A 24,879-nucleotide genomic window follows, 5' to 3' on the forward strand; every position below is an offset into this window, starting at 1 on the left:
CTGCTAAGGACAGATGGCATTTAAATCTGTCTGCAGCTGTTAGTTTTCTTGAAAATTGGCTGTATTTTTCCTTTTGGGGAAAAAAAATGTAGAGATAATCAAAAAGATAATTTGCCTGTTGCTTATAAACCTTGCAAAATTTCAAGTGATTTCCATTTTTTTTACATGTCACTTTTTTATTGTGTGTTATTGAAGAGCATTTTATCAGGTGTTCCAGACCATCCCTGTTGGCAGGAATTTCTCTGAACTACCGCAGAGGGAAACATCAAAACTATTCCTTAGAGCATGTTCACTATTTTTTCAGAAGAACCGAAGCAGAACATGGAAATTCACTTTTTAGGAACCAGTGTGGCTTTTTGCCAGATTTACCATATTCAGCAGATTCCTTTGAAACTTTTAAGACTTTTGCAGTCTCCACTGTATGGTGCAGTTCTGCTAATGAAAGCAGGGGAACACAAGCACATCATAAATAAGGAAGATACGATAGAGTTGATTTCTGCATGTAGCATTTTGTCCATGCATATGAAAATTGACATCATGGTGTTGGAATGTTGACCGTGTTTTGCATTTTGCTAGCTGCTTTTACTGGAAAGCATGTGTTTCAAAGGGAGTTTTCAATTTTTATGTCTTTACCTCCATAATAGCCCAGTCTTATTTTGAATGTGGACTTCAGATATGAATAAAATTTAACTCGTGAAGAGAGTCCTCTGGCACAACATATGAGTAACTTATGCAAATATGAACTAGTAATGTGCACATCTGGGTTGGAATAGTCAAAGCTAACCTTTAGGTTCTGCTGTTACCACACAGCATCATCTTACTTTGTTGAAGAGCATCATACTCTGATAGTAAAGGTATTCTGAGGAACTCCTCTTAAAATTAGCTGTGTAACTGTGGGGAAAGCATAGCTGGCTGCACAAAACTAATACTTCATGGGGAATTTTCACTAATGTGCCTTCTTAGCTCCACATGGGTCTTTGAAAGAAGAGAGCTGAGAAGTAAAGAAAGGCTAGCAGCAGCGAGAAAAGTGGCACTAGCCCTTCATTTTGAGAGTAATCATCCACATAAAACTGGCAAAATTCACTTAGAATCCTCTTTCAGTAATGGGCTGGCCTCTCTTCCACCTTCATAATCCAAGTCATTTTCCCAGAGTTTCAGGGTTATTTACTCTGTAGAAAGTTGGCAACCCAAGTTTCCCATGTCATCATGTCTATGCAGTCTCCTGAGAGAAGTATTTCCTGGTACAACATCCTTACACCTGCTAATTCTTCCTCAGCTCTTCTCATAATCAGGCCACTTCAAACCCCTTGGTGGAATTATTCTGTACTACTTAAGCATTTTACTAATTTTTATAATCAGGTGATTCCTCATGTGATATCGTGCAGGCCCTCTTCCATTGATCTGTCATTGTGTGAAGATACAGAACTCTAGGTGATATTTTCAGTGTCCAAGATTGAAGGGTTTGATAGACATCTGTTATTCTGAGGAATTAGATCTGCACCTTTATGGTAAATCAAAAGTTAACTTTACCTAGTATCTGTCAAAGAGTATATGCCTTTGTCCGCAGAGGAAAAACTTGAATGGTGTTTTAAAAGGGGCATTTAAAACATCTTAAAATGTAATTCTCTTTCTGGCGTAAAATGTTGTAAGCTTCAATTCACTGATAAAATTTTAGTTTGGGAGACTTTATTACTACAACTATACTACATAGAAATATATGCATGTACAGTATATTTAAAAACACTAATGAAGTCTTTATAATATTCTCTAGCAAACTGTGATTGTCTTTGGTTAATTTTTTCTGAATATGATCTGCAGGTCCTTGATGGGTTCTTCTCTGCATGTAAGTTACAGGGTGGCTGCATAAAACATTGCACTCTGATTCACCCTGGTGGTATTTTTAGTTGGGAAAGTGGACACAATCAGATGTTTTCGCATGGCTAAATGAGAGCATCGCTAAAGAAAATGATAAATGATGCTTCATGCTGAAGGATGATGCAGATTTCTAGGTTAAATACTTGCTCTGAGCTGGGGCTTGCAGGGGCACGATTGGTCTTGTAAAATGGGGGCCTGCTTGCTTGATCTGTCTTGTGAATTGGAATTGGCTGTTTTAATAAAATAGCTTAGAAAATCCTCTTCAGAGTTGTGTAACTAACATTAGAGAGGTCAGACACAATGTAGGGAATGCTTGAATTGAAATTAAATTTAGATTGGTGTGGACATGCTTGGTTTTAATGGGTCTTGCATTCAGAAACTTGTGATATTATTTGTGGAGGCATCTGCACTGACATTTAAGTTCTGTTCAGCTTTTAAAATGCTGGTGTAGCTCGTCTATCTCCATTCCTCCACTCAGAGGGCTGCCTAGCAGGCTGTGCTGTTTGTGTGCTCTTACTACCAGAGTATCTTGGTTGTAGTAGATGTTTTCTCTGATTTGTTCAGGGCTGCTGCTGTACTCGGCTCTTCTGCGAGGTGCTGGCATTGCAAAGGCCTCTTGGTGGGATCAGTCCATTCATGGCCTCTCTACAGAGGGCATGTACAAGCTCAAACTTCTCAGAGATGTGGCTCATAGGACTCCTGTCCATCTTTTATTTTCCTATGTTTTGTAAATTAAAAATTCCAAACCTTGGATAACTGGGAATAGCTTTTTTCTTTTTTTTTTTTTTTTTTTTTCACACCCTTAATATTTCATCAGAACGTTTAGATCTAAACAGCTAACTTTACATTTCAAGTGTTCAATTATTGTCGTCACTTGAGCTATCTACAACTCTTACTGTTTATTTCTAGAATCCTATTTCAAGTATAGCAACATTAGTGCAAGTTTTATTGTGAAGGATGAAATTTAAACTGTATTAGGATTAAGTGTTTAATAGTATAATTTGCTGCATATGTTGCAAATACAGGGTGCTATGAATAGATCCTCTGTTTAATAAAGAGCATTTGATATGTTATATATGGACTTAAATCCAATATGTTGTTATCTTTAACTAAAGGAAATTATAAGAAGAGATTTACAGAGAAGGGTTTATTGTATTAACTTTAATTTCTTTAAAACATTTCTCAACTGAAGTTGAATTTGGTTTCTGTATTTTGATTTTGTTTAAAATGTTCTGTACATAACTTTCTTTGTTCCTTAAATATTATTCTGAAAACAGTACAAGACTGTCTGTTTTTCATATACATGAAGGAGAAAAATATTAGCAGTAGTAGGTGAATATTTATTTAAGTGGAGTGACTTGTTTTTCTATTTGTCCACTCACAGCAGACTTAAGGATTTGAGTGCAAGGCTTCCTGTTATATTAATGGAATTTTTCATATAATATTTATACCTCTGAAAGAACTGGGAGAAAGGCTCTCCCTTCCCCACCTGCCTCCAGCCCCCTGCCTCCCAGGAAATAGCAGAATGGAACACATTGATTTAGAACAGGGATCAGGTTTTGGCTTGATGCTGAAGAAGCAAAAATAGGAAGGTGACACAGCCCTGTGTTTTCCTAGTCTGCATGAGGTGTTTGATTAATCTGAAATGGTAGTGACTGATTTGAATTCTTATGGCTTTAAGACAATGCAGAATGATTCTGTTTCTAAATGACTGAAATGAATAGTTTTGGCTTGTTTTGAGATTCAGAGACCGCATTAAATCTTCTTGGAATAGGCATTTTGACTTTTAGATTTTTACTGCCCCATACTTCCTTTTAAAACATGTAGTTGCTTCTTTGAGGATTTATTTAGGTAGGTAATCTTTTTTTTTTTTTTTTAAGAAGTCAGTTCTATTTTTTATAGAACAATTTGTAGTCATCCCTTGCTCTATTATTAAAGCTGGAGTAACACAAAATGAGGGAAATAGCTGCATGCATCATAACTCTAAGCAAGGAAAAGCATAGGGAAGAGGAACTCATTCAAACACTTTCATACAGTTTTGTGCAGGAAGGCAACAAACTTCAGACCTTGTGTGGATGTGTAGGATTCCCTTCAGCCTTTCTACCAGGAACTATAAAAAGCTCATATAAAGGCACAGAATAATTACAGCCTGAGTCAGGCCAGCATGTTGGCTTTTTTCACTATAATCAGGATAAAAGAATATCTTTCTTGGCAAAAAGAACTGGACTCTGAAATAGAGATGTTCTGGACTGATAATTCCAAGTACAGCCAAACTTGCAGAGAAATATACAGGTTAAGATTTATATTTGGGTCTTGTTATTTGAAATGGATGCTGTTTAAGTTTCGTATAATAACATTTTACTCTGTATAGAGTGCAGAGGAAGCCAGACCTTTTAAAAAGTGCAAATGAAAACAACTGAATCATTGCCACAGTTAACTTCAGCACAGTTTAACTGAGAGTGAACTGTCTTATTGTTTACAATTCATAAAGCAGTGGAGAATGTGAAGAGATGTGTAATGACGCAGAATAAGAACAGATCAACTCAATCAAGAGCACAGTATTTCACACCACTGTTTGCAAATCCACTAAATTGTATAGGTTCTAGCTTCAGTAGTGTCTAGTGTCATGCTCATGTTCAGCCTGAGAAGTAATAGGTAGGGCAGAAGGAATCCTCTGCAATTAAACAAAAAGGCGGATGAATTTATTTCCCTGCCTTTGCAGAGTCCATTGTTCTTGGATTCTGTCTATATTTTTAAAAGTTTTAGAATGCTAAAGACAAACATATGAGAACCTGGAACCGTGCTAAAGCTTTAGATATTGCACTGTTAGGGTTGGCCTCCTAGCTCACATTAGCTTGTACTGGCAAACTAAGAGCTGACTGTGGATAAGAAAATTCGGGGGAGGTTATTGCCACAGATCCATCCAAAAGTGCTCAGAAATAGTTGAAAAATATTCCGTAGGAATAGTGTCCTTCTGTAAATCTTTAAAATTAAACTATGCTGTCAAGAATTCTATTTAACCTTATGTGCAAATGGTAGCAGTAAAGGAGAAGCTGCTGGGTACGTAAGAATAGGTGGTTTTGCACTGTTGGTTAGAAATCAGGCACTTATGAAGAACTTTGCATTTCCCCTTGCCCTTGTTGTTTTTAGAAGTAGTGAGCTGAGTATCTCCTGCCCTACAAGAGGCACGACAGCTTTTCAAAAGACAAGGTCAAGTGGACAAACCAAAATTGTGTACCCTGTTAAATTCAATATATAAAAGCTGCTTTTGAAAAGCTGTTTACAGATAAGCCCCTACTTCTAAGAAAAATAGTGATGTTTACAACTTTGCTGAAACAGTGGAGGCTGAAAGACCAGCCTTCTACAGGATGTGTGTGCCAGAGCTATTTTCTCATTTTTAAGACTGTCATTAACAGAGACTTGATTGTACCAGTTGCAGCTGGAAGGGCCACTCCCTCCAGAACCTTTCCTCTACTGGTCAAGGTAGCAGAGCTTTTCAGTAGCTTGACTACAGCCTTTACTCGGTGGTCAGTTGTGATTTGAGGTGCTAGTAGATCCAGGAAAATGCTAGTGCACTAGCTATGTGCGCTCTGAAAATGATCACCCCCTGCAGTTAGGTTCTTCAATCTGCTAGAAAAGAGGAGGAAAGAAAACAATATCTTACTAAACATCTGCTATGCCATCATAAACTTCAGTGTGGTATTCTGAAGGAGTAAAATTATTCTGTTAAATGTCCCGTAGAAGGATAATCATTATTGGAAAACAATGTTTGACTTATGACATGTCTCAATTCATCTGTCCTGGGAGCTATCCATTGTACGTACACATCTGCTCCTGTACACCCACACAGGATGGGAAGATATTCCTCCACAGGAAGGTCTTCCGTTCCCTCAGTATGCAGGTGGTATGTATTGGCAAATCGCATATGGTGGATGTGGTAGCCAAGTTCCCAGAGTAATGCACACATAGTGAAGCAATTCACTCAACTTCAGCTGTTTGAATGAGAAAACAAGATGGGTGACTAGGAATATAATCATATGGCCCGTCTTTCAGTGTGATACCTATTTTAGCACTTGTACTTGCTACTGGTTTCATTTGAAATACAGACCGTATTGAGAGGGTTAAAGACCATCAATTAGATCAGTAACAGAGAAGACACGTGATACTTGGAATATTAAAAAACAAAAAAACAAAAAACAAAACAAACAAAAAAAAAACCACAAAAAACCACCAAAACAAAGTGCAGTGTATTTAAGAGGACTTCGTATTTTTTATTGTTCCAAAACACTAGACAATGTGTTGCCTTTGAATTGCAGGTGTTCTACAGTATTCTCTAGTCTTCATTTTTTGTTATGTTTATTGAATGTCTTTCTGTAAGATCATTTTAAAATTGCTTAATGAAATTTTTCTTCTGGTTGTGGAAAATGGGTGATAAGGCTGTAGTCTTTAATCTATACTGATTAGGACAGGCATCCCATTCTGAATTAGCAGTTTCTATTTTCATTTTGTCTGACTTGCTCAGCTGTGTCTTTTAACATTTCAGCAATTCCAGTTCATTCAGAGGATTTATTCCATTCTTTCCAGGAGCAGATCCTGTGTTTTTCTCACCTCAGTAAGAGCCCTTTCCCCTTCACCATATCAGTCCTCTGGCATTACTGTACACATCGTTTAGAAGAACAAAAATGAGTCATTAAACTAACGGCCGTTAGTCTTAACAGTTGCCATTGAACAGATGACTGTAGTGCCTGCCATGTGAGCCTTCAGTCGCTCTGTTTTTTCTGCCACTGAGGCATAGTTATCAAAGTAGTGGCTTGTTAGGAAGTATACACATGAAATACTCCCAGTTAATGCTAGTAGATAGTGTGATCCAGAAGGGGACAATCTTCAGATTAGTGGTAGGTCCTTTTTCATATTTGGTCTTTTCATATTTGGAGACTTTGCTTTTTAGGGTGCTTCTGCTTCTTTATGCTATTTGTTTTTGTTCATTTATTGACCTCGTTTCAGTCAGGATTTTTCTTTTCAATGCTGGACCGTGTGTCTGACTAAATACAACAACATTAAAACCTTGCCCTGCTTGAGATGCGTTCAGTGGCAAGAGACAAAAAAAGACAAAGGACACTTGGAGAACAACTGCTTCCTTTCCTCAAAAAGATTAAGAGGAAATGAGAAAGGGAATGGATCATGATAACGAGACTGGCCTTAGTGGACTGAGGGAGCAGAGTTAAGCTGAGAAGTAAATATGAGGCTGAGTAAGTTAAATATGGAACAGTGTGGAAGCATGCTTGGAAAAGTGAGTTGCAACATTTGAACGCTGGGTCTGGGTAAGGGAAAGCATTTCAGCAGCAAAAGATTTGCTGGGGATGACAAAGAGAATGAAACTTAATAACAATAAACTCAATGATAGATGAGAGGAAAAAAAAGTCTTACTGGGAAGTAGCATGCTTTGTCTGGTGGTTGGTGTATCAGTATTTTTACCATCAGCAAAGCATAAAAAGCTTAAAAGATCTGGAGTATTTGCAAAATGTATTTGAGACTTAGAGGCTGCGTGCTGTGAACAGTTTCTTTTGGGAATTTCTCTTTAAAATCCTGCTGAAACAGGTGGACATATGTGGAGGGCGGTTGGGTGAAAGGCATTCACCTCACGTGCCTTATTAATAGCCTTAAACCAACATTCCTACAGCAGAGCCATGACCATTTAACTGCTTCCTTATTGTGAAAATGTGCCTGACCCAGTCAGTGTGCAAGGGTGCTCAGACCATAAACCCTGCAAAGGGACTTATTGCAATGGAGAGAGAAGGGTAGGTGAAGAACTGGGTTAATATCACTAAAATTATCAGAAGCAGTGGAAAATTAACAGTGGAAAAATCATGTTTTCCTCTCCATGTGCTAGACACATTCATGTGGTGAGCTGGTGTAAATTGCAGGTTAGCCTGAGTGAACATCTGGCTGGGGCATTCTTTACAGTCTAATTTCTTTCAGGTGAGAAAGGATTCATCTGTTAGACGTAACAGAGGAAAACCATTTTCATTATTTACACCTTTATTCAGGGTGGTCTGTCTTTGCAACTAGAGTTTTGGGACCCTCCTGCCCCTTTTGAAGATGTGTTAACAAGGTGGTAGCAGGGGCTTTCAGTGCTCCTCTGAAAAGAGATGGATAAGAGAGCCTGGACTAATGCTGTCCTTTCTTCCATGGGGTGGCAGTACCTGACGTGAGTTTTTAAGTATTTGGTCATTCACTGGTGATGTTAGGCCACCACACACCACCTGAATTGTCCTTTCCCATCTTGACTGGGGAAAAGGGAGAAAAGAATTTCTAATAATAAAGGACATTATGACATAGCAGGAAAAAACAAACAAACAAACAAAAAACTATAAGCTTGTCCAAAGGCCTGGAGAGGAAGCTGGGCAAAGTAATATAGAAAATTTTAACAATGAAGTTCAACTAAATGTGGAAATAACGTATTAGGTATATTCCCTTTTCCTTGATACCTGTTAAAATTGTGACTGAAACTTTCTGAAAATGTTTCCTGTTTTAAAAAAGTGATGAACATGCCGGAGAAAGTTCCTTGCCCAGTTCTATAGCCTGCGTCACGCAGGAGGTCATATTGATGCTTTGGGAATGTACCAGAGGAGTTCTGGCGCCACTGTGGTTGTTCTCCATTTACTTGAGTGATTTCACTCTTTTAATCTGGGTGTGCACAAGCCTTTACACAGCCTTATCTATGTGCATTTATTCTTTGTGGAAGTCACTGAAGTAGGTCAGCAAACACCGCTGATCAATGAAGATTGTTCGCACGTCTTGTGTTTAGTTGTAGTTATTTTAGTATAGCTGAGTGACCTTTGTGGTATGACAAATACATTTTTTTTTGAGGGATATTTATGTATTTATCCTACAGTAAACTGTTTTGACTTGCCTCTGAAGAGGAATCTTGCCACCTTATACTTATATAGATGTGATTTTTCTTCCTGCTACCTGGATTATACCTGCTTATATGGTATTTGCTAGACTCTTTGAGGGTCTTATTCATTGAGAGGTTTTGTGATGGAAGATGTTTGTTAAAAACTTTCTATATTCCTAATCTGTCAAAATTCCTTAATTGCATGATCTTGTAGTTCTATTTCTGTTTTGGACAGCTTGATTTTCAATATAGTTGCACCAAAGATAGATTTTCCTTACTGAGGAAATTCTCCACTTCTTGGTGGCTGGGAGTTCGCCTGTGTTTCCACGTCTATTTCTGTTTTGAGAATTTGTAGTCATTTACAGTAGCAGAAAAACCTGACATATTGCATTTACCTGTTTAATTTGTGATAAACACCATGCTGTTGCTAATGACAATGATGAAAGAATGAAATGATGAAAAATTACTAGTGTTAAGACAGGCCTTTTTTTTTTTTTTTTTTTTTTGTCTGGAATACTTGCCAGTTTTCCCCTGCCACCTGAATCAGAAGCAGATGTACTGAGATTGAGTGCAGGGAGAGAACTCCCTGTCATTAGCAATGCAAGGCATGGCAATGCCCTGTGACACATAAAGGAGTCACTGCTCAGCCTTCCTCACATCACGAAAAGCCTCTGTTTATATTTGCACTTGTGAACATCTTTCTTTAATATCAAGATTTTCAGTATTTAGCTCTGAATACTGAGTATAGTGGTTTAGGATTCTTTTTCTCCCCTAAGTGCTGTGGTTTTAATACCATTCCATCGCCCCACACATTTCCCTTCTTTGTGCTTTCATTATGCAACAGGAATTCTCTTAAAAATCTGGATCTGCCACTAGTTCTAGCAGGTGTTTGGCTTCTGAGTGCCAGAGGTTTTTTCCTTACACAGCTTATGGATGAGAATTTCACTGCCCTTAGGCACAATTTCAACTGAAGTATATGAAATGCATGTTACTATGTCAGTTCAAATTATATCACTATTAAAGAAAAAAACTCTAAAGGAAATTAAATACAAATAATCACACTAACATAACATAACATTAATAACATTAAGGTTATAATTTAAATTAAAAAAAATCAGGAAAATCTGAGTCAGGAGTCCCATGTCATTCTTAGCCAGACTCTCCTGAGAGTAGCCATTGTAAAATGAGGATAATGACAACTTAGAGTAATATGAGATCTCTTGATGAATAGCACCATAATACTAGAGTATAGAAGAGCTAAGTAGATTTTCTCACTAGGTATAATATACTGCATATGAACAAAGTATTGCGTGAAGTTTTCATCCTACATTCTCTCACCATTAGCCTATTTATATGATAATGGCTAACTTTTTTTTCAGTATGTGACAATGTGTTAGGTCCCATTTTGTTCACATATAAAATGTGAATCTCTAGCCACCTGCACTACCTTGTTTGATGTGTTTAAACCTGCATGCAGACAGGTTAATCATGTCTAGCTGAGATATTGTTCCCTAAATCCTGGACCTGGCAGTCATGGCGGTGTGGGCACTTCTCTGTTGTGAAATGAAAACAAGGCGGCATTTTGCAAGTACTGAGCAGAATTGCTCACAGAACAGTGCCATCATGTTTCAGCTGACCCAAATCCTTTATGTTGACTTTTAGGAGGCTTCTCATTTAGATCCAACTCGTAGTTACCTGGGAACATTTGTGCCTTTCTTACACCCTTTCCTTAGCATTACTAGAGAGATTGTCTAGTCCTACTGGGTGAGGGGATGAGAAGGAAGTCATCTGTTAGAAGAGGGTGATGTTGCCCTTGCTCTGTTGTTTTGTGCCACTTATCTCACTAGTAAAGGGTTAAGCACTTGCAGCCCTTAGCTTACTACAGACTCACTCATCCCATATAGCCCACAATCGTTTTTTTTTTTTTGTTGTTGTTGTTGTTACTAAATGATCTTAATGTCTGTTAGTGCATGGATTGCCAAAGCTATTAAGGTGTCTTGCTTGCCTCTCCATGACAGAGGCTCCTACTGCTCAATGAAGTAATTGTATGATATCCATTGTCTTGTTTCATTTTGTTCTTTAATCCTAAGGCAATATGAGCATCTTCATTCAGTGCATGTGTTGATTTCGTTAGGTTTTATAATTCTACTGCCTCTGACAGTGATCCCACATAACCTAAACTATGTTCCTTTCTTGCCTTCTGTAAATAAATCTGCTGTTCCTAAAGGATTATGCTTTCAGTCTCCTTCAGCATGTCACTGAAGGAGACATATGGGCAGGCTGCAGTCATGTGTCCATAGAAAAACAAGCAAGATTGTCTGCTTCCTGCAAAGGAGTCCATTCAACTGGTAGCAACCTGTCAGTTTAGCAAGAAAAAAAAAAAAAGCTTTCACTGCACAGTGGTCATGATAAAGGAAGCTTTAACATAGATTAAAAATACTACAGATTATCCTGTTTTCCTTGCTAAGGAAACTGGCAGTATTTTTGTAGCATATTTTCTTCTAAGGAGACCAGAAAGACCCTTAGAGACCTTCAGGAGTTCCATGTGAATATGTTCCAATAATGCTAAAAGCACTTGATTTATGACAAGAATTTTGCCAATTATTAGGCTAATAAATAAAGAATAAAAGGTGGGTTTTGTTTGGAATAGTGTTGAACATATGGTGAAAGGAGGGATAAAAACTTTTAGAAGCCTTCAGTTAACTCCGTCTTGCTTGCAAGACTTTAAAACGATGGATTAATGAAAGTTTTGTCACACTTCTAAATTTTTTAACAAGATGTTCTTCACTTCCACTGTTTTTGGCATGAAGGTGTGTTCCATCAAGAGGATTCTAGTACCTTCAATCTTAAAAAAAAAAAAAAAAAAAAAAAAAAAAGTGAAAATGTCCTTTTACCCACTCCTCCTGTTCCCCCAAAGCACCAAGCCCCAGCCAATGTGCAGGTAGAATTTTCTTTCACCATTCAAAACTGTTAGCATTTTGTGTTAACGTGAGCCAGTGCTTTAAGATAAACTGTTGAACAAGACATTTATATAAAACCAGTAAACAAGCAAAGAAACAGAAAAGTGTGATAGACTAGTCAAGCTGCATATTCAGGAGACGCAAGTTTAAAAACGAATCACGTTCCCTCAATACAGCAGGTACAGTCCCTGCTCACCTCACTGCCAGCAGCCTCTCAACACTGATGCCACTGATGTTATTTAATGCAGCTTCTTAGCATCTGTAAGGAGACGGCAAATAGACATCACACTGTGCTGGGCTTATAAATTGTGTCACCACTGTGGCAGGGAATCAGGGGACAGGAATTAAAATTACTTTTTTTGCTGTTACCTAATTTCCTCTCTTCCTACTGGTAAATCCATGTCTTTTCAAACCTTTTTTCTTGTTCTAAAGAATAGGCTGGTTGTACCCTTTCTGTATGAGTAACTCTACTCTCGCTGGTAATAGTAATATCCAGACTTTATAGAGTAAGTTTTATCCAAATGCTATAAAATTGCTTTTAAACTGGCTCTAAATATTGTTGTGCCCATTCCCCCAAAGGCTAAACTGAAGGCTCAGGAAATAATGGGGCATTGCATATTTTGAAAGCAGAGTCTGATCCACAGTCATTAACTTTCTGACAATACTTCAAAATTAATTACTTCAGGGTCATCTTATTTAAGAGTGCTAATATTTCTCCTTATCTACTTATTGTATTATCTCCTAATATTTCTCTCATTGGCTTTTGTTTATGCAAAGCCAAATAGCACTGAGTAGCTGATAGCAAGTGTAATATTGCAAGAGTTGTCCTGCTGCAGATGTATTTGGGCCCTGGTTCTGTAAGGCTGTAGGTGTGTGCATTGCCATTTATATCACTGGGAGCAACTTCAGGCTGATAGCACAGCTCTTTCAAAAGCAAATATTAGGCACATCAATCCTGCAGAAAGAGGACGATCTGCCTAATGCAGCATAGAAGGAGCTTCATTGGAGGAGGGAAAACTCTGGGTTTCATATTTCTTTTGGAAACATGAAGCAGAGTTGATATTTAAGCTGGGTTTTGAGACTAAATGAGATTTTGTCTAAATAGTACTGCAGTCGTTCAGTGACAAGTTTAATCCCTTAGCCAGACCATAGAAAGAGAAAACATAAGTAGTTGTTGATAAATATCCAAAAGCTTAATCACTAGTATAAATTTAACAAGGTAAAGAAAGATTTTCAAAATGTGTTAATCTCTGTCTCTAGCCCAATTTGTGACAAAGAAAATGTATTTACATTTAATCAAGAGAAAATTTGGTAAAATAGTTTTCTGGAAAGACTGAGAGATAGTGTCTTAATTTAAAACCAAAATGATCTCCATTACCCCTCTTGTGTTTGCTTTAAGTTGTACAAACCTACATCATGAAAAAGGCTTAGATTAGGCAAAATATTTTGCTTTGAGGACATGATCTTGAGCACATTCAAGTTGGGAATGACTCAGATCCTCAAGGGGTTGCAGGATGGGCTTGTTTGGAGCAGCGGAAATGGTGTGGGCAACTGTTTTCTTCACTGTCATAAATAGTTACCTGATGCAAAATGCTTATGAATTCTTTCACTTAACTTTGTATGTATTTTCAAGTTACAGACACGTTTTCCTAAGCTTGTTTTATCTCTACATATTCTAAACAAATCTCTAATGACAGATGGTGAGATGAAAAATCACTTGATTTGTGCTTAAATCAGGCAGTCCTGAAGTCTGCCTTTAACTAGCAGACCAGCGCATGCATAGCCGTGAAAACAGCTGTTGAGTCACACATGAGATCTGTCTTTGGAAGAACTTCTGGTTCAGCTTCGAGGTTGTCTCATCTCAGTTGTAACTTCCCTGATGAATCTTGGCAGCCACATTCCGAGTTTCAGGGGTTCTTCTATGAAGAATTGCTTCGTTTTCATCAGTTCAGCAGCTTAGCAAGTGTCTTTTGAGTCCTTTGCTTTTTCTTAAAAAAAAAAAAAAAAAAAAAAGTTTATATTTTAATTCTGGTTTGAAATGTTGGTGTCTTAGTTTAATATTAATTACTACTTTAAATAATTGGTCTGGTCTACAGAAAAGCTGAACTGCTGGCAGATTCTGTAGAAACTCAACTCACTTCCAGGGTCTTTAAATGTTTCATAGCATATAGCATTAGGAAGTTGTTTTTGTAAATCTTGACCATAACAAAAGCTAATCTAAATCTTACTAGATATTTATTCATCAGCATTGCTTGCTCTGGCAATATCTGAAGCTTTGAAATATTGGTGTGACTTTGTTTATCTGCTAACATACTTCTTCATCTAGTGATGAGACTGGACTGCTATATTCCATCTAACATTTTTTGTACTGGAGTCCTTGAAAATCCATTAAACTGAACTGCTACTTAGCCTGCATATTAGTTCCCTGGGGCAGAAATCATGCTACAGCAGCTTAGACAGAAACTTAACATGAAGAATTAAATTGGAAGGCATACATTTTGGTATATGATTGGACTTGCCATGCATATTAATCTGATGAACGTGTAAATACAAGTTATTAAGAATACAGATGCAATTTCTCATTTGCTTCTTTTCCCATCTTTTTCCCTAAAATGAGGATTTTGGAAATCAATACTTTGAAGACCATGACTAATTTTCCCCTTCCAACAAGAGCTACTAAAAGAGCCACAAATGCACTCTTCTGGTTTTCTGTTACAGAATTTACCTTGGGCAAGATAGTGCAATTGCACATAACTATAAAGCTCAAGGTCACTGGACATTTATCTTTTGTCTGTTCCCCTTCTTAAAAAAGAGATACTGAGGCAGTTTCAGGAACAGTGTGGTATTTTGTCATCTTTGGCATTTAAGATAGATCATTTTGAACTTTTTTCATTATTCTGTTTATGCTCCCTATTTTTAGCAAGCACACAGGCTTTGTTAGGGAAAGAGTGATTTAAGTCCAGGTAATACTAATTTGCACTAGGTGTACATAAAAGCATAGTTCTTATTTTGCCTCTTAATGTGTTTTTTGGTCCCAAGAAACTCCAAAAACAAAATTATTACATCTAAAATATAAGTGTTTTATTTCTAATTATGTACAAGTCATTTCTTTGAGACATTTGGTCTCCATTTTATCATTTTCTAGATCTTCATCACTGAGCAGAAAGCTACATTTCTAAAGCTTCTCTTGTTTATATATAATTAGGGAACACATTTTCCAGTCTTCTGGTGGCTATGATTAAATAGAATAGTGGCATGTTATTATGATGTTCAGTTGAACTTTGCAATATCCTTTATGTCAAATGATCCCCAAGTATTGTAGACTAAACTACAATTTCCAATTTATCTGAAATTGCAATAACAGTTTAAATCCTTGGATGAAATTCTTAATCTGTACCTTGGAAGGAATGACCAGTGGTTAAATATATTTTTTTATAGTCACAGGAAAACTCTACCTTTTAATGCTTGCTCTGATTTGATAATTTCAAGTGAGTTGGATGGCAATAGTTAATATAAATCCAGGATACCAAGGAGGGACAACAAAAGAAAAAGTGTTCTAATAAGGTTCCTTTTGGATGAAAAAATCAGAAGATGTGCACTGGCAGCAAACCTAACGTACTTCAGTCACTAGTGGATAGTCTGTGGGATTGACTAGAGCTAGTTGCTAGCTTAAAAATAAATAAAATAAATTAAAAAAAACAAACAAACAAAACTCCTCCAAATAGTGTTGTGTGAGTATTTGGTGCTGGCCACCGTTTTGACCTACGGATTCAGTTCATGGCACTAGACCATGCTACTTAATGTTCACATTAGCTTGGAAGCTCTCAGTAACCATTCCTCTCTTATTTGCAGTAATAAAATACAAAATCCTTGAATCCAGCAACTTCACCTTGTGAAGATGCTTCTATTCAGAGTAGCATATAGAGCAATGCAATCGGGCAGCAGTAAAAGTGACAACAAGCAAGTCTCGGTGGAGGGAGATTTAAAAACCAGAGACTTGGATATCAACTGTTCATTTTGTCTTCTGCAATTGAAAGTGGAAGAGTAATTTAATCTTTAAGCACTCAGGTGGGGAGTGATGAGTGAGGAAGTAATCACAGCCTGAGATCAAAGATGTGCTCAGAGCATAAGCCTTTGAATAGGCACAGTGCCATTTTACACTTCCCAGAACCTAAATACATTATCTACTTATCAGGATATTTCTCCTTGATCACATAGGTAGAATGATGTAGAAGACTTTTTTTTTTTTTTTTTTTTTTTCAGTTTCTGACTAATAAGAGACGTGTTCTGACTAACTGATACCCAGAAAAGTTTTCAAACACCAATTTATCTGTTTATCTGCATTAATTTTAATAGATTTTATGTAGTGAGTATTACCTGGTTTAACTACATTATCACCTTCTTTCTTCATCTCTAATAAGATCATGGAATCGTAAAGCTGTTTTAAAATGCCTGTTCTAAATCTTAACTGTACTTGTAATTTCACACATTTAACTTGAAGCTATCAACATTAAACTGGCCATTAAAGAGAGTTAAAACACTAGCATGAAATATAATTGTTTTCTGAAACTTGCAGTCTTTAGTTTAAAACATAAATTTATATCAGATTAGCTAAATCATTCAGAGATGATCCCAAATACACCATAAAACCACAGACTGTTGAAATGTGAATTACGTTTAGGTAAAAGTACCCATAGAAATATAAAAGGCTCACAAGGAACATTGATAGACTCCTCAGTGGGGAATAAAGTGGACCAAATGGAAACAGTGCATTTTGTGTTCAGTACAATGTATGAATGGAAGTGTATTGGAGAGGTTCAGACAGTAAAAATGCAGCTTACTTGAAGGTGCCTATACCTAGAGGGGAAAAATATTTTTATGCTATTTTGAGTTGATTCAAAAGAATTATTTGAGAAAGTTATGATTTTTTTAACAAACTTCTTGATTTAGGCTGTGCATCAGCTGTATTTACTTGGATCCAAAATCCACTTGCCATGCAACTCAGTGCATTCTTAGTAGATTTCTGCTTTCAGTTGAATGTTTTGCTGCATTTCTCCTTCACTTTAGTAATACTAGGTAGGTAGCGGTATCTCTTGCTGCACTTAGACCAGTTTCCACTATAACCTCAGGTGTAACCTCATTAAAAATTCACCTTTTTTCAATGAGTTTTTCCATGCTTGAAAGCCAGATCTTGCCTTAATCTAGCAAGCATTCTTCTACTTCCCTAGTGACTAGCCATTCATTAGCTTTTGATTAAAAACAAATTGAATGTGTGTTCATGTGTGTGGGATAAACCCTTGTTTTTTCATGTAATATTTATTAAATCATTATTTCAGCTTCAAATGTTGGCATCTTTTATATTCAGAGCATAATACTGATGAATGTCCAAAGACTTTCTATTTTAAATATTTACCTTATAAAGATGAGAAGCACAAACCAGTTAATCACTGCATATCCTACTGGCAAATTTGTTTATGGGAAATCAAGCAGCAGTATGATATACATTTTTCTAAGAAGTGTGGTAGAGTAATATGGATTCTTTTCTGTTCTTGAGTTCGACAGCTCTTTCCAAAATATTATTATAAATTGCTAACATTTAGTACTACTCTTTTCCAAAGTATTTTACAAATATAAACTAAGCTTTACAATACACTATTAATAAAGGTCACTTGATGTTGTAATTGTTTTACACCTGGGGAAACTGAGGTAGAAATGTCAAGTAGTTTAACCCAGGCCACTTGAGATTTAGAACGCATATCTCTTATCCATTAGCCCTGTACTGAAATCATAGGATTACATCATTGCCATATTCCCTCATATAGGATCTATCGATAGTCCATTGAAACCAGTGGGGAAAAATGCCAGATTATGTCAGCCGGTTTCATGTCTGGGTTACACTTAACATGTCAAAGCCTGCGTGAGCTGCAGCCAGCTTGGATTCAGCATGAAGTGTAACAGTGGACCTCTCTTAGTTACTTTATGGGGAAACTATTGTTATCAAATGCAGATTTTATTTTTTTATTTTTTGTAATTTACTTCTGCATAAATAAAGTCAGTTGGCTACAGTACATAAGTGAGACCACTAGTATAACAGACTTTAGAGAAAATGTCATGACAACACAATGTGAACATGAATTACTATTATGCAGGCCTGGTGGAAAAAATCCTCTTTAAAATCTTCTTCAGTCCAGCAAGCTAAAGTGTGACCTTTTACCCTAGTCTAGACGTGTCCTTTGCAAGCTATTTCTAGTTTATATGAAGATTGCTCAATTTAGAACAAGTATGTTAATTTAATGCTTGTCACGAATGATGGGGTTTACAGTCTAAGAAGCTGACAGCTATTTCTTTGCAGAACAGAGTAAGCAACAGCAATGTTAAGTTTCTCCAGACCCACACTGAGAATGACATGGCATCTGTTTTTTATGAGATAAGTTGTGAGCTTCAGAAAGTGAATTCCCTGCACAAGAGAGGAACTACAGAAGCTCTTGCCTTCCTTTTCCACTACAAACTGGTTGAATTACATAGACTGTTTTTGAAATCTCTAGTTATCTGGCACTGAGGTTATACTCCTGTTGTTTGGTACAGTTCTAGCCAACAGTCTGGAAACTGGTTGATGGCAACTGTAAGCTTTCCTGTAAAATTATTGCATATGTCAAAATATAAGAACAGTTTAATTAAACTCCATTTGTTAAGTTGACTTGTTGGTAAATGTCCAGCTGTAACTTGTACAGTTCGGTCTTTTTCTTCCCTAAAAGGTTTCAACCTCTTGGAAGGTAACTTTCATCTTCTTGCCCTTCCCACTCTTCCCTTATCCCAGCTGGATCCAGTACCCTTCTTTCAAAAGACGATTGCTCATTTTCTCTTGTATGCAAACCGATTAGCTTTCCAGGGTAGAGCTGCTGCCTGATAGTAGGAATGAGGACATAAGTGTCCATGCAGTATAATTGCTATGTGGCTGGGCTGTCTTAGACCAACAGTGCAATGACAGCATATTCAACCAGTATGTCTTCAGCATGTCTAGCGTATTCAAAGAGTGTTATGGTTCCTGAAAATCCATGGATCAGACCATGGACCTTTGCCTAACAAGGGTGTAAGTGTCAGCCAACTTGGAGATAGTGGCTCTGATTCAGACAGAATTAGCTCTTCTGGAGCTCAAAATGGGCCTGTATTCCTCTCCTGGCCTGTTCTCAAGCACTGTTCACCAATTGTGCATGACTTACAGAACTTATATGGACCACTGTCTGGTGTTCAATTCAGTCATTTCCCCCCTCCCACCATCCAATTTATTCTTTGCAACAATCTTTTCCTGCAGGACAGGAAAGTAATTCAGTGTCATGGGCTCACAGGTGACCCTACTTTGAGGGGGCTGGTCTAGCTGAACTCCCAAAGTGTCTTCTAAACTATAATTCTCTTTTTGTGCTTTCCTGTAAGCATAGACGTGATGTATTTAACTAAAAACCCATTATTGTCTGCAAGTTTGTCAGCCAGTCTAGTGAAGCATGTAACCAAAAAGAAATCATAACTTGATGTTGCTTTTTTGGTGTGTTTTTTCACTGTCTTTCAGCTGTGGTAATTGATAAGCCAGAGATATTATCTTTAATAGGTGGTTCTGCTACCAATGCGTTTGTTTGTTTTTGGATCCCTGTAAGCATTTGTTAAATCCTTGTGACCGACCTCTGGAGCAAAGTATCCGCCCTGAAATACCGTGCCTTAAAAACACAAAACATTTTACTCAGTTCATGTCTATTCATTGTAACTATACGTATAGTTTAAAATCTTGACTTCTGTTTGTAATAGCTGTAACATGACCTTTCTGAATCTCTTACAGACAAGAGCAGAGCAGTCCCAAGGTGCATACTTCTTGCCTGAATTTGCGCTTTCTCCACAAGGGAGTTTTCTTGAGGATACCACAGGGGAACAATTCCTCACTTACCGTTACGATGACCAGGTCAGTATGCCATATGTGAAAATGATAGAGATTGTCACATTCATGTAACTCTGAGATATATATTACTGTAAATTAAGAAACAGTGTCTGGTATCTTTTGACGATGCATCAAACTTACAGCAAAATGAATGATAACACACTATAGCAAAATGAAATTGAAGTTGTGAAAATAATAGGCCAAAACCAGTTGTGGAAAAAGTTTATGGGATGTAATAGAGATGAAAGCAACAACGTTTTAGTTATGTGTTAATAGATGTTTATAGTTAGTATTGTAAAATGTGTAGAATTAGAATTTACTGTTGTTTCTGTGAATTTTTTGAGCTATTCTTAATTGTTTTATTTCATGGATAAATCAGTGTAAGGCAGATCTTGCATTTTCTAGCTTGTGAAAAGTCAGCAAATTTTGTCAGTTCATGAAGTTTTCAGAAGGGAAGGTTGAGTGAATTATAAACAAATGCAAAGTGGAATAATGGATGAAGCAGAGTGTTTAGAAAGCAACAAATTATGTATTTTAAAGTTAAAGATCTTTAATGCTTTCTCCAGACCCATTGAAACATTGTTAAACATGGAATATAGATATAAATATAAAGAAAGCAACATGAAAGAAATGTTGTTAATCTTGGCAAAAGATCTAAAGTAAACGTAGGAAATGTGTGGCATGCTGTGGAAATTTACTCATAACACAATGTGTTCCAGAAGTCAGTTGAAACTCCACATCAAAACAGTCTGAATTACATTCATAGACACTTACAGTACATGTCTTAGTGTAAGAAGAGGGAATTTGTTAGGAAACAATCCCCCAAGGTGAGAGAAGAGCTAAACTTGCCCAGCAGTCACAAGGTATGGTTCTGTCTAGTGACTGACAGTTTTATTTTTGAAAGGTGATCTCCTTGCAGCACCTACTCAGAGAAAGAAGAGTTTGCTCATGAGCTGCTTTAAAAAAAGAAGAGAACTGAGATGAGTTTAAAGCTTTATACTGAGTAGCTGTTTAGGAGGACCCAAGGAATTTGAAAACACTAAGTAGCAAGCATGTTGAACTTGTAGGTTAGTTGAATATAGCTTATATATGTTTAGGATAATTCATACTTTTGTTACCCTAGAAGATCTTGTATCATCTCTAGAAAAGGTTTTCAGGTAAGATGTCCCCTGGACAAAACACCTCAGAAAGAAACAACTTGCAGTACAGAAAAATGCAGCTGCAACCCAGGCTGCATTTAATGACAGTAGAAGAAAAATCCTGCAAAGTTTATACATTTTTGTTCAAAATAATCTCCGTTAAATGGAGCACTTCTTAGAGAAGGCTATAAAATAACTGAGGGATTGTCTGAGTCTATTTGAATAGACTGTTTGTACTAAGTGAATAGCATTGCTGATTAAAAAATAAAATGAAACAATTCCCAATCCCCACAAAACCTCAAATACCAGCATAGCTCTATACTGAAACCTGTTCCAAGCTCAATTGCATTTGATGGAAAGTTTTCCATTAATTTCATTGGGATCTGAATCAGATCCTGGATATGGTCAGCTTCTGTTCTTTCACAAATGTAATTCAGCTTTGAAGCTTGCTCTTCCCAGACAGTGCAGGAAGAATGAGCAGTAAGAAATTAAGTTTGAGTTCTTGGAACTCAAGCTAAAACTTTGGAAAGTTGAAAATAAAGGCAAATGTATTATTAGTGGTAGTTCCTTTTCAGAGGAAATTCAGTCCTTAGGACTTTTCAATACGTATAAATGCATTGAATGTAGGTAGGAATGTAGGAATGCAGGTAGCCCTGTGTCTACTTTCCTTTCCTGGGTGTAAAATAAATAAATAAAAATTATTCTGTAGATTGTTTCCTTGTCCTTGTCTAGGACATTAATCATAGAATCATAATGATGTACAGTTATAATTTACTTATGCTTCTGCTGAAATGTTCATAAAAAATTTGTGTATTCAAACTGAGGCAAAAAATAACTTTCTTGTTTTCTGTATTTCATTCTACTCTTTCATATTACATTCACTTTATGAATGGAAAGAAGTCTTAAACTGGGTGGCGAAACTAATTCATTGGCTAATTTCTTGAATTTTGTAGGCTGCTATGGATAGGTGTGAGATATAATTTACACCAGCTACTTGGTTTACTCCATTTTGTTGAGTAGATGGTCAGGCATGTTACTGGCAAAAAAAAAAAAAAAAAAGGAAAAAGAAAAAAAAATCCTACTTGTTTATGAAACTACTACATATGGTACAGAGCATCTTATAATCATTCTTAATACTTAAGCAGACAAATGCAGTAGTTCTGATAAGGATATGCAGGTGAATAAAGAGGAATTTATGTAAATTGAAAGGCTACTTTTAATTACATAACGTAGCCAACACTGGAATGGAACTGGTACAGAAACATTGCCACCTAATCAAAAAAAACACAGTAGCTTATTCTCACACATCATAATTTAGTTTAATTTCAGCTGTTCACTTTCTATCCTGCCCCACCTTGAAAGGGTGCTGGCCAGTGGGGAAATACATTACCAGAGTTGTCCCCTGGGCATCTCTACAGAATCTTGTTGTTCCTGCACATCCTAAGATAAATTTACTTGAAAACTGAGAAAGTGAAATAACCTTGTGTGCTTGACCCCAACAAAACTGAAGACAAGTCTTACTCAATCCATTGTCAGATGGTCTGTCTGTATTCATGGAAGAGAGAATAAAAGATGAAAATGCATGGCAGGCTCCTAAGATTGAAGCATGGGAGCGGGAGAAGAACCCATGTCTTTTTGGCTAGTCAACAAGATGTCAAGACCCTTACAGGAAAAGTGATCCTTCCACGTGTTCCCAAGTGTGCCCTTTCCCACTTAGCACTGTACCTGATACCCAGGCCAATAAAATGTCCAGTTTGATAGGATAGATGAGTATTATTTCTATATAGCACCATCATCATCATCCAAGATGAGTTTCCTTACGTCCTCCAAACACAGGAATGTTTCAGAGGGGTTTTCTTTGGCTGTTGAGTGATATTTTTCAAGCAGAGAGCCAGTTTATTCAGGATTCCTTTGTCAGTAAGTAATCTCAGTAAAATAGAACTAGCTGTTACTTGAATATTCAAAAGTATTTGCTATCTGAAAATACAAAGCTTACAGTTTGAAATGGAAGATGAGTAAATATTAATGGGAACACACTGTACTCTGTTCTAGCCCAGCAAAATTACATATGGATTCATGTTGTACACGCAAGACAGTACATTTTGTTCTGATTTAATCTGGCAAGACTGTGCTCTCATTTTTTGCACAGGATTGCACTAACCCCTTTGCATATTCAGTTGCTATGTGTGTATTTAAGAATTACATGCAGATGAAATATTTTGGCTAGATGGTTTCTAAATTCAGTGAATATATATATATATTTTACCTCCTCTATTGTGACTATAGAAGAAAATGTCTTATAGGACTAGATCAGATACTGCTACCTTTATTCAGTGAGGTATTTTTGTGACATCTGAACAGAAAGGTACAGAATAGTTTTGACACATTTGCTCCATTATCTTCAGGGAAAAATAAAAATAGTGATTCAAAGCAAATACTTTTTGAGGGCTCCTAAAGAGCAGAAATATGTACATTGAGTACTTTGTTATAGCTCTTGCATTGTTCAGCAAGCTATGTCTTGCATCAGTGTATTGCATACTGCATTTCTAAAATTCTACTGAGTCAATGTAATTTAAATCTAACATAGCACCAGATAGATTTTGATGTGTAGCCAAAGACTTCACTTGCCATTAGAAATCTGAGACTGAAAAAAAAAATATGCCCCTTTCCTATCACTCTGAATGAGTTTTTAAACAAGTATATAAATAATAGCCCTTCCTCCAACTTTAAGATATGAGTTGAACTTTGCCGTAAGGAATAGTTTCCTAGTTTTTTCCCATTTCTTTTGGCTTTTCACCTTTTAATCTACTATAAGATTTTTTTTTTTTCTTTTCTAGAATACTAGTAGTATTGGAAAGCTTTCTTACAGAAAGTGTTCTTGTTTTCTGACACTTAAGGCATTGCTTCCAACTATTAAAACCATTCCATATGACGGACCACCAACAAGGAGAGCAGTGAAAGCTTGGTTGTGCTGGATGTTTGAAGTACCTTTCCACTTTGGCTGGCTAAATGAGACAGCTGGAAGCGGGGCCTTGGAGGTTGGGGCGTGGGGTGGGGGCTAGAGAAAAAGAAAAAGGTTATCTTCTAAGTGAGAAAATGTTTACTTGATCAGTTAGCTTTCTAGCTGACTTTTCTCCTTCTACGTTTTATGATGTTTACCAATTTAAACTCATAACAAGGAAGCCCTGATTCTGGAATTAGACATATGGCACTTAGTAGGCCAATCTTGGCAAAGAATTGTAGTGTTTCTAAACAAATCTTTTTAAAAATGCAGTCAGGAAGAGTGGTAAATATTGGCATCTTGAAACCACCCAGCAAGCAATTAAAATAATGAAAATCTGCACTTTTAGACTTGAGTGTGTTTAGATATGTGAGGTGAGGTAGAAGCCAGTGAGTCTGTTTCCAAGTAGATGTGCAAGTTGTAATACACAGGCTGAGGCTGGTGTAGTTCTTTTTATAACTGGCCTTTCTTTGGATTTGCAAGAAAAGTCTGCTACAAAGTGAAGGCAAAAACTGGAAGAATGAATATTCTGATATATGCCTTGTCCTCCACAAGGAGAAATACTCTGGCTTGGTTTCTGCCTTTTTGGGGTGTGTGTATTTGTTGTGGTTTTTAAAGGGTTAATGAAAATAAGGCAGTAGAACCCAGGACTGGGGGGACTTAAATAATTAAATAATGCAGAAATAAACTGATAGAACAGGAACCTATTATTCCACCTTTAATTTACAGTGGTGAGTTTGCTTGTTCAAGTTTTTTTTGCGTATTGTACAGCCTGCAACAATGGGGACAGAAGTTGTCTTGTGGATCCAGCTGGGCTGACAGATTTTTCCAGCATTTTCTCCCACCCGCTTTTCCCACTCTGCCTGCTGATAATTGCCATCTTCTCTACTCTGCGTGTGGAACTGTATGAGAACCACAGCCTACTTTTTTTTTTTTTTTTTTCCTGCTCTGACTGCTCCACTCCTTGCCTGTGCCCTTTTATTCCCTCCCATGTTGGCCAGCTAGTTTGCATGTAAATCACCACTGAAATGGAGCTAGAACTTTTTTAGCTTGGAGATGGGTTGAGTAAAGGACAAAACTTG

At 36.9% G+C, this 24,879-nt stretch overlaps 1 protein-coding gene across 6 annotated transcripts in view; it reads left to right on the plus strand.

Moving 5' to 3' along the window:
* ADAMTSL3 (ADAMTS like 3) overlaps window positions 1-24,879 on the plus strand; it is a 190,456-nt gene that overhangs the window by 12,924 nt on the left and 152,653 nt on the right. For all 6 annotated transcript variants that reach the window (XM_040569593.1, XM_040569594.1, XM_040569597.1 and 3 more), the window contains exon 3: window positions 19,562-19,681. In XM_040569593.1, coding sequence (XP_040425527.1) covers window positions 19,562-19,681 — 120 coding nt within the window. The remainder of the gene's footprint in view (window positions 1-19,561; window positions 19,682-24,879) is intronic.

The sequence above is a fragment of the Cygnus olor genome, chromosome 11 (genome assembly GCF_009769625.2).
Source record: "Cygnus olor isolate bCygOlo1 chromosome 11, bCygOlo1.pri.v2, whole genome shotgun sequence".
NCBI lineage: Eukaryota > Metazoa > Chordata > Aves > Anseriformes > Anatidae > Cygnus > Cygnus olor.